The sequence below is a fragment of the Geospiza fortis genome, unplaced genomic scaffold, assembly GCF_000277835.1.
Source record: "Geospiza fortis unplaced genomic scaffold, GeoFor_1.0 scaffold396, whole genome shotgun sequence".
Lineage (NCBI taxonomy): Eukaryota > Metazoa > Chordata > Aves > Passeriformes > Thraupidae > Geospiza > Geospiza fortis.
In genome coordinates, this window is record NW_005054345.1 from 4,928,458 (window position 1) to 4,938,830 (window position 10,373).

Here is a 10,373-nt window from a genome sequence, read left to right on the forward strand (position 1 = left end):
TCCTGAAAAAGTTCATTTTACCATTTTGCTGTCTAGAGCTGGTGATACAGTCAGGCTTTCCTTTCTTTCCTAAAGAAATAAAGGGAGGAAAAGGCAGGAAGTTAAAACCCAGCTTGAAATTCTCCTTTTTTTCCTTCCCCAGCTTAACACAAGGCTACTCAGAGCAGGGATGTAAACATTTGTTATTTTCACTAGGAAAACCTCAGCCTTCCCTCATGTTTGTGAATTGGCATTGCTTCTTTTTCTGTCAAAAAGCAGATGTTTATGAGATAATATAAGGGAGTAGTGGGAAGATATGCTAGGAGTGGTTTGGGCAGCAGATTGCAGATCTCCAAAAAGTGGATCTGTGTGAGTACCCTCAGGCTCAGGTGATGCTGCCATCCTGACATCTTCACCCTCTCCTTAATTACACTGTCAGTGATTGGGTTTACTTAAAATTTGTTCCCAGTGCAGAGAAGTGACCCAGTTAAGTCTTTGTCCTGCTTTTGATCCCTGTTCCATGGAGAATAGCACACAGAAAGGTAAATACAGTTCTAGATACTCCTTTTAAAGCAAGGAGGTTTTTCTTGGCTCAAGTTTATTAATTACATGAGGAAGTTCACTGTTGCTCATGTCAGCTGGTGCTGTCAGAACTTAGATAGAAATTCTGTGAAGGTTGCAGTGATGTCCTACTGTTGATCAACTTTTGATGTCCCACAAGAGCTGCTGTTGAAGCAGGAGCTTTTAATTTTTCACCTCTCTGTGCAAGGGTTTGGGCCACCGAATATCATCCAGAAACTTTCTGTCAGGTATTTCATGGTGATCCACTGACAGAATACACATGGTTCTGTTAATTACAGCAAACTTCCTGTTACAAATGGGGCAGCTGGGCTGTGGAGGGGATTCTGTCCCATTTTCCCAGATTCATTAGAAACAGGGATAAAGGCATTACCAATTACCTATTTATTTCTTTATTACCAATTGTTACCAGTTCAGGTTGCTTTTAAGGTGAAATCTGCCTTATCTTGCAGCACAGAAAGAGCCTGTAAAAGTGCATTTCCTTGGAAAATTTATCAGGAGTTTTTACAAAATTAGCCTGCACTGTGGTGGATTTTAACACAAAGAGTGCTTTTTGTTTTCTCTTCAGCAGAAAAGGACAGCATCTTTTCTGTTTAGTGGGCTGCATGTCAGCTCTCCACCTCAGTGCTGATAAAATGAGTGTGCTCGTGTGCCAGCACAGGTTTTGTGCTCTGGAGCAGTTCATGGTACACGGCAGAGCTGCTGGAGAACATTATCTTTTATTTAGCTTTGTGTAGTGCTTTTATTGGTGTATATTTGGAATTAAATTATTTTATTACTTATTCATGGGACACGGGATTGCTTCTCAGTGCCTGGTGGTGGAGGGCTCTGTGAGTTTATTGCTGTTCCTGGCCACGTTGGGCTTAAGTGCCTGAGTGGGGGATGCTGAGTGTTTATATTTTGGTTTTTGCAGCAGCAGAACTGAAAGCCTCACAAGACAGCGATGGCTTTTTCTCTGGAATTTGAATATGGAGGCCACGGGGACAGATGAAGTAGAAAAGATCAAATCAAAGTTTATGTCTGCATGGCACAACATGAAATACAGTAAGTGGAGCAGAGTGTGGTGAGATCTGTCCTCATTAAAAGGAATGGAGTGTTTCTTGTTGGCATGAATGGAATCATAACTAATTAATACTACAAATGCAATATAGCCCTTGTAACAATTTTTTCTTAGCTTAACTTCCTTAGCTTTTCATTTTTTCAAATAAATCTTGCATAATTTTATTTAAAATTATTTCTTTTGGAAACACTAAATATATTTTGGAAATTACTCTAGATTTGCATAGGCTTTTAAGCAGGGATAATATGGAATCATCTGTACAAAGATTTATTTTGTTTATAAATGTGCTTTTATAGAAAAAAATAGGATGTTGTGTGAGATACAAACTCCACTGAAGAATCTACCCTTGAGTAACATTTTTCCACAGCTGAACATCAGTAATTCATTTATGAGCAACCAGATTTTGAAGTGTGCCCTTTACTAATCTGTCCTTGATTTTTCTGCTTTCCCTTTAGGACTGAGGTTGCTCAGATTTACCACCAGATTTCTGATAAACTTAATTAATCATAGCTGAGTTTTGGAGATGCCTGACAAGATGAAAAGATACTTTTTCTTCCTGCTTTCTTTGAGGCTGTCACATGATTGAAAGGGAATAGTAGCCTTTGTACCTTTTATGGGATTTTTTATGAGACCAAAACCCAATATCAATGCATCTTTTTTTTATTCCACTTTCAGGGGTTACTTTTGGCTTAACCAGATGCTGTCAGCATTTCCTTTTGGAGAGCTCAGTCACAAATTTGTATTTGTTTTGCATCTGTTTTAGGTTGGGTGTTGAAAACAAAAACTTACTTCAGTCGGAACTCTCCAGTTTTTCTGCTGGGAAAATGTTACCACTTCAAAACTGAGGGTGAGTACAGAGCTCTTCACTCATTCCAGTCTTCCTCAGCAGGAATAAGGTATTTTTAATCTTCTAGAAAGACTGGCATTAACAATTACCAAATCCAAAATGTAAATCTGAAAAGCTTAGAAAATACTCATTTAAATGTCCGCCTCTAATGCAGCCCATCCTAACCTGCTTTATTCAGATTTTACACCAAAACCTTGTGCTTTCTGTAAAAAATTGTGTTGTAATTTGCACTTCATTTACCATCAGCTGGAGATTTTCTCTCTAAAAACTCCTGATGGAAATAGTGACAAGGCCTGACCAGGGTCACTGCACCAACACCTTTGTTATCACTTTCCAGTGTGCAGTTTTTTAAGTCTCTTTATTTGACCATTCACAGCTGGGTGAATTAAGCACTTACTTGCAGGTCAGTGGTTCCACTGGCACAGTGGTGTCTGCATGGTTCTTTTGATTTTTCCTTTTTTTCTTTTTAATCTGGCACATTTTTGTTATGTTTGCCTTCCAATTTTCCTTTGTTGTACTTGCGGCAATTGTGAATTTTTGTAAATTTAAATTTGATATTTGTTACTAATAACAGGAGTGCCATAACAAGTTAATTAGAGCTTAAGCTGTGCTTTGCCTTGCAGAATCTGGGGAGCTCTCTACAGATGGGTCCAATTTTGACAAAATCAGCACCGAGATTTCGGGGAACGTTGAGGAGTTCCGCAAGGATTTCATTTCTAGGATCTGGCTGACCTACAGAGAGGAGTTCCCTCAGATCAAGGGCTCTGCTCTCACCACAGACTGTGGCTGGGGCTGCACGCTCAGAACGGGGCAGATGCTGCTGGCTCAGGGGCTGATGCTTCATTTCCTTGGGAGAGGTGAGTTAGAGAAGATCTCTGTGTTTGCATAAGCACGGGCATTCTGTAGAGACCAGAATGGCCTTTTTTTATCCCAGATCTGAAGGGCCAGCTGGTTTTGGTTGTGGGCTTCTCACTCCTGTTGGAATTGTCCCATTGCACAGACACTGGGCTGTCCTGCCCTTCCTTTTCTGAGAACCGAAATTCTTGGTGGAGTGTTTTGCACTCCACCAAGTGCAAAACAAACTTCTACCAAAGCAAACTCCTGTGGAGTTCCCAATATCCAGATGCGAGTTAATACGTCACAAAAATGTGATCTGGGTGTTCTTACCCATGCACATGCCCAGCTCTCTGGAAATTTGATTGTTTCTTGAATTCCAAATGCAGGAGTGAATTCCCCAGCCCATAGCTGTGGGCTATGGCAGAAGTGATGTTCTTTTATCAGTTCTAAAGTTGTCCATTATTGAATTTCTCCTGGTGTTAATATATTGAGTTCCTAGAAGGATTCTATTCTAACCTCAATACATCATTCTCTGTGTGGAAATGTTCACTGTGTCATTCTTTCCCTTCCCCCCGTGTACTTAGAGAGGAACTTCCCTTTTTTCCTTACCACTGTCTGTCTCAAAGTCCTCCCCCAGGCACAGCCAGCTGAAGCTTTAGGAGCTGTGGGACACTTTCTGCTGGCATGGGCTGAGTGTCCATGTCCTCCTCATTCTTCCAGGCTGGGCCATGTCCTGCAGAGAGGTATTTGAGGTTGGCAGAGTTAAACACCTTTTCCTTCCATCCCGCTGCCAGTCCCTTTATTACAATAATCCATTGCTTGCTTCAGAATGAGCCAAGGCATGGCCCTGAAGCAGCCCGGGGGGTTGAGAGAACACAGGGCATTGTTTCCTCAGCCATTTGTGGGCTCTCAGAACACTCCAGCAGAAGAGTCTCTGTTCCAGCAGTGTCAGGACTGAGCTGTGGGACTGGCTCAGTGAATGTGCCTTTGGCTGTGGATATTTAACTCATAAAACTTTCATTATCTCTTTCAACTGACTGCACATATCAAAAAGTGTGTAAATACTTCTGCTGAGAACACAAATCCCTTAAATATCACTCTTCTTATACATACATTTAAAAGAAATTCAAGACCTGCCCAGAAGACTCCCTGTGAGCAGGAGTGTGTAATGGCTCATTTGGAAGTAACCCCAAACAAAAACCACTCAGCTTTCTATCTTTAAAATCCATGGTTCCAAAGAATTCCTTGTTTGTCCCCCTTGTATCCTAATTTGGAAGATGATGGGGTGATTCCAGAGTGCTCTTGTTCCTGTGGCAATCCAAATCCACAGAAAGATGGGATAGGGATGGTCTTTCTGGGCTGCTTTGCTCCTCACTTGGTCTTCTGACAGCTGGTGAATTATCTTTTGAAAAGCTTTTTATGAGATCTGGGCAGCTTTGGAAACATATTTAGATGTTTACAGGAAGTTTTTCATGGCTGTTTACTCTTTTCCCAGAGATGTTTTCGTTCTTGTTTAATGGTGTTGTTTCTGTTAGGAAGCAAAACTTGCCTGAAGTTTCTAGCTGAGATATTTACACTTCCACTGCCATGTGGAATGTTCCAGATATTGCTGAATGTTGTTGGGAATGAGTTTTGATTTTAAATTTGAAGTTTTACTTTGAAATGCCTGTGCTAGAGACACTGGCTGGAGTGTGAAGCTGAGAGCCCAGAACAGCAGGGCCTGTGAGGATGTTCCACTGAGCTGGCTCTGTGTTGGGAGTACTTGCTGGAATTGGGGGACAATTCCAGGATCTTCCTGGGCCTGCTAAACCCCATTCTGTAGGAGGAATGCTGTGTGGGGTGCATCATCCATCCATAGGGAAACCTTCAGCTGGAAAAGCAGACTGGAGATACTGACTGATATTTAAACAAGTTTGCCTTGTAGTCTAAAGGAATTAATGAATTTAGTGAATTAAAAAATCCTGCCTGCCTGTTTTTCTGCTGATCTCCTTTGCCATTTTGCCAGGAAGAAATTTTGCTTTTACGTCAATAGTTCCTCAGGTCTGCCTGGTTTTTTAATAACTGAAAAATAAGAAGAATTAAGAGCTTTTGAAACTTCTTGTTTGACATGGATAAAAGGTTTTTGGGTAGTACTGAAGTAACATTCATGAATTTAATATGTAAGAGAGTTTTTTACCTGTAATCAGGTGTATCTGGCTGGGATGGTCACCAAAAAATCACCAGAAAATCAAAGTAAACCCTGCTCTTCCAGAATTCTTTGTTCACCTGTTAACAGCACCATGTAAAACACACATTATTGCTTTAATGAGCATGGGGGACAAAGGGAAGTGCTTTGCTAATTAAAAATGAATGTTCCTGTGGATTTTCCCTTTTCCTGCTGCAGCCTGGGTGTGGCCAGAAGCGCTGGCCATGGACAGCTGTGACTCGGAGTCCTGGCCCAGCAGCACCGTCAGGAAGCTCACGGCCTCCTTCGAGGCGTCGCTCACGGCTGAGAGGGACCCCAGGCTGCTGGCCCGGCCCCCCGCCAGGAGGGACTGGGATGGCACCGAGAGGAGGAACGAGCTTTATCACAGGAAAATCATCTCCTGGTTTGGGGACTCCCCCCTGGCAGCCTTTGGGCTGCACCAGCTGATAGAGTACGGGAAGAAATCCGGGAAGATGGCGGGGGATTGGTACGGGCCTGCCGTGGTGGCACACATCTTGAGGTAAAACGCCTTCAGTTCTCTGTTCCTTCCCTTTGGACATCTTGAGGTAAAACACCTTCAGTTCTCTGTTCCTTCCCTTTGGACATTTTGAGGTAAAACACCTTCAGTTCTGTGCTCCTTCCTTTTGGACATTTTGAGGTAAAACACCTTCAGTTCTCTGCTCCTTCCCTTTGGCACATCACAGAGAAGCATTTCTGAGTGTCCCAAGATTGCTTCAGCCTAATTGAGCAGCAAACTGTTCATTACTGGCTTTGTAAAACACCCATAGCAGGAGCAATTCCAGAGCTTTTTCATAGGCAGGAAGGGAAGTAGCAGCAGGTGCAGGAACTGAGTGCTGAGCTTTTGTCAATCTTATTTCAGGAAAAAACACAACATTCCTGTTTTCTTGTGGAATCCCAAATATCTCTCCCAAACCCTTTTAAGTAGAGCTGCATTTAGTGAAATGTTCTAAAAACTAACCACTCTTTCAACCTTGGAACATGCATAACATTAGAGATTTTTTTTTATACTGTAACCTGGGGGCTGTAATGTACTGATAGTGTAATGAAATGTCAGAGCTAAAATTGATGTTTTCAGCATTTCTTTGCACACATCAAATTCTTGTGAAACTGTAAATGTATGGGACTATTAATATTATAATTATATCCCAGTAAAAGTAAAGGGTCTGTGACATTCAGCGTGGTTAAAAAAAAAAAGTCGAAAGTCAAATTTCTCCATACTGTGAGCCTTGATATCCAATTCTTTGAATGTTTGGGGTTTTTTTGTAGTCTTCTATGTTTTTTTTTTTAGTGGATTCCAGTTTACCTATAAACCAAATCACTAATAAATCATTTAAACAGCGGAAGGCAAAGTTCATGCATTTATATATTTATATATATATTTATATATATATAAAAGAATTTGATATTTAGTGTAAATGTTATGTTAATCTGAAGTGCAGCTGTACTGAAATAATCAGGCGTGCATCCATGCAGATGCAAACAGGTATGTAGGAGTTTAGCATTTTTAATGGGTTTTATTCTACTTTTTTCTCATGGTGGAAGCAGTCAGAATTTTTTGCTTGCTTTAATAAATTATCTATTCAATTATTTATCTGCCTAATGGGAGCAGGGGGAGTTTGGTGCAGAGTTACACTCGCCACAACCCCGGGGTGATTTCCAGCCCTGCAGAGGTTTCCTTTCCTGGATCTTTCTCTTGCAGCAGCACTGACAATGTACAGCTTCCTCATAATTTGGGAATGGCTGCATTCAACCACTCCTCAAAACAGAGTGGGGAATAAAGGGATAGTGACCATTTAATGCAGGTGTGTGCTTGAAATCAAAGCTAAATCCTGGAGTTTGAACAGTTCCCTTTCTTTGCAAATGCTGTCCCTGATAGATGACCAGGGTTCTGACTATCAACATGGATTTTATTTTACTTTTTAGGTCTGTTACTCAGTCTTTTGAGGAGAGTCTAATATTTTAATTATCTTTTTGAATGTTTTGGTGAAACTTTATTTCCAGATGGTAATTTGTGGCTTGTTATGTGAACTGAGGTCAAATAAAGAGATCTAATGAGTTGAAAATAGTGTTTTTGTCAGCAAACTTAGCCTTTTTCATCTATATACATGACAGAAAATAGTTATAAACAGAAAGAAATAAAGTAATGAATATGAATTTCATTGTAAGTTATTGTGGGATCTGGGGCCTTTTTTGTGGGTTTCATTGTTTCTTCTAAATAGCCAGACATTGTCATCTTGGCTTGGGAAAAATGTGGTACCAAGACACCCATGGAAGATACAGGCTGGCTCTTGGTATCCAGGGTTTAAAAACAAATTAAAAAATCTCACCCCACCTCCTGTGTTTGTCAGGAAGGGAAGGTGTCTTGAATTAAACAAAATAACCCCTATAAAAACCCAAACAAACAAAAAACTCCTATCACAAACAATTAAAATCAACCTGTTTCTAAAAAACCAAAATAATTTGTTTGTTTATTGTTAATTTTTTTTAATGAATGGTAAGTTGAATAGTTTTGTGTTTGCACTTAGAAAAGCTGTTGAAGAAGCAAGAGACCCTGAGCTGCAAGGAGTAACAGTCTATGTTGCCCAGGATTGTACAGGTAACTGTGATTTTGTAGATTTTTGCAAACATTTCAAATGCTTTTTATGCTTTTCAGTTAGCACTTAACAATAGAGCTTTAAAGGAAAAAAATCTCCATGAAGTGGATCCACAAAATTGAGATTATGTAGACAAAGGGATTCTTGATATGTGCAGATTGTTCGTTGCTGGTTTGGTATTTTATGATGGAATTCCAAATCAGCAAATCAATTATTGCCTCTTCTCCTTTTACATGGAGATATTTCTGTTAGTTGGAAGCTTTCAAGTTTTAATTATTCCTTTTAGAAGTTTATATGCAGCAATAAATATTTATTGGCTTTCTCCTGCCCTACACCTTCTGCATTTCCTTGGCATTGCAACTCAGCAGCAGCAGCAATTCCCATTCCACAAAATATTGCTGGGAATGAGGAGGCTCAGCACTGGTTCTGAGTCACCTGGGTGTTGAGTTTTTTTTTTCTTTGTTAAGGTTGGGATTAAATGTGTAAGATGGTATTTTTTGTTTGGATTTAGGTGTTTATTAGTTCTTCTTTATATTACAGTCTTATAAATTGTGAGTTCTGTAGGACTTTAACAATTTAAAAATGGAATTTTAGCTCCCTTTTTATAAGGTTTTGTAAGGATAAACTGTCTAATTAAGAAACGATACTTAAATTATTTTTACTTTTAACTTAAAAACTAACTACCCATGCCTCATAATGTGGACTTTTTTTTAATATAATTACACAATATTACTTAAACTCATGAGGAAGAAGGTGAAGAAAAAGGACTAGCTACTGTTCTAAAACCTCTATCTTGCTATATATGTACTACTACATTCTAAAACTTTAAATTTTTCACCCTGTGATATTACACACTTCTATTCAAACTACATACCTATAGTTCTAGTTCTATAATTCAATTTTGGAAACCTTCTTCATGGCTTTAGGTTAAATGCAGTGTTCTCTTGAGGGTCAGGGCCTGTCAGAAAGTCTGAAATTCTCAGTACCCAGGGCTCCAACACCTGGGCTGTGTTTTGAGAGGACAGCAAGGTTTGGAGGGGCTGCAGTTTTAGTTTGTCACACTGGGATGCCACGTTGGGGGTGTGTCTCTGCAACCTGGAGGTTCTGTTTGAAATGTGAATATTTCTGTGTGTCTCAGTCTACAGCTCGGATGTTATTGACAGGCAGTGCTCCTTTGTGGATTCTGGGAAAGCAGGCACAAAAGCTGTAATTATATTGGTTCCTGTGAGACTCGGTGGAGAGAGAACAAACACAGACTACCTGGAGTTTGTAAAGGTATGAAATGAGAGTTCAATCATTTTTCAAAGAGTAGCACAAGGGGATATGAAAAGCAACTTCACGAGGGTGATTCTCCCCATTAAACCTGTGGTGGGGATTTTACAGTTGAAGGTTGTAAAGTTTGACTTTACAGATTTGAAATTTCCCTATTACAAGATCAGACATAATTGCAGAGCACATGATGTCCCTTGGTAAAGCAGTGATAACTGTCCTGCTCCTCCAGCAGCCACCTGAAAAGACATTAATGCAGTGCCTCAAATTACAAATGGTAATTTAATCTAGCAGGACTCTAATAGCATATGTAACTAAGGATCAGGCAGCATTTTAAAATATAAATACACTCCATTCCTTGCTCTGTTTCTTATTTTGTTAAATGAGAAAAATGGTTCAAATGGTTTTAAATTGTTGTCTGTCTGTTCTTCCCATTTTCTTTTGTCTCTTTGTTCCCATGGAATTCTTTGACATTTTTATTCACTGCCTGAATTGTTTTTTCCCTGTCTGGATGAATGTTTCTGAGGATGGTGGTGCAGGAGTAGCAAGCAGTTACCACAATAAAAATGAGCTGGAAAAAGGCAAACTGAAGGAGAAGGCAGAGGGGGAAGGTCTGTGCTGTGGTTTTGTCAGCAGAGGTTCTGCAGATACCTGAGGATGTGCTGTAATCCTGCCTCTTGCTCCTCTTAGGGAAGGGCTTGTTCTCTTAGCCCTGCTGCTTTTATTTCATTGTCCGTGCTCCTCTTGATCTGTCTGAAAATTTTGGGTTCATTTTTCATTTACCCCTGTGTAGGAGCACAGACAAAGGCTGGCAGTCTCTAACATGATTTATTTTGTGGCTCTCTGTTCACTGTAACTTTTCAGGAAAACATTTTGATTTTTACTGGCATGGGAAGACAGACTGCTAAAGGCCTTCAAGTTATGAACTTAAATTGTTATTAAATTTTTCCCTGATTATTTTCCTTGTGTTTTCAGACAGTTGGTTTGGGAAAGTTTTAGTTT

The 10,373-nt window shown here is 39.9% G+C and overlaps 1 protein-coding gene across 2 annotated transcripts in view; it reads left to right on the forward strand.

The window, feature by feature from the left end:
* The window catches only part of ATG4C (autophagy related 4C cysteine peptidase), a 20,266-nt gene that overhangs the window by 1,053 nt on the left and 8,840 nt on the right, over nucleotides 1-10,373 (forward strand). The window contains exons 1-7 of one of the 2 annotated variants that reach the window (XM_031058606.1): nucleotides 459-521; nucleotides 1,475-1,602; nucleotides 2,382-2,465; nucleotides 3,089-3,322; nucleotides 5,686-6,007; nucleotides 8,034-8,104; nucleotides 9,241-9,377. In XM_031058606.1, the coding sequence (XP_030914466.1) occupies nucleotides 1,527-1,602; nucleotides 2,382-2,465; nucleotides 3,089-3,322; nucleotides 5,686-6,007; nucleotides 8,034-8,104; nucleotides 9,241-9,377 (924 nt within the window). In that variant the 5' untranslated portion in view covers nucleotides 459-521; nucleotides 1,475-1,526. Of the gene's footprint in view, nucleotides 1-458; nucleotides 522-1,471; nucleotides 1,603-2,381; nucleotides 2,466-3,088; nucleotides 3,323-5,685; nucleotides 6,008-8,033; nucleotides 8,105-9,240; nucleotides 9,378-10,373 lie in introns of those variants that run through there. The other variant, XM_014307836.2, reaches the window with a different exon arrangement.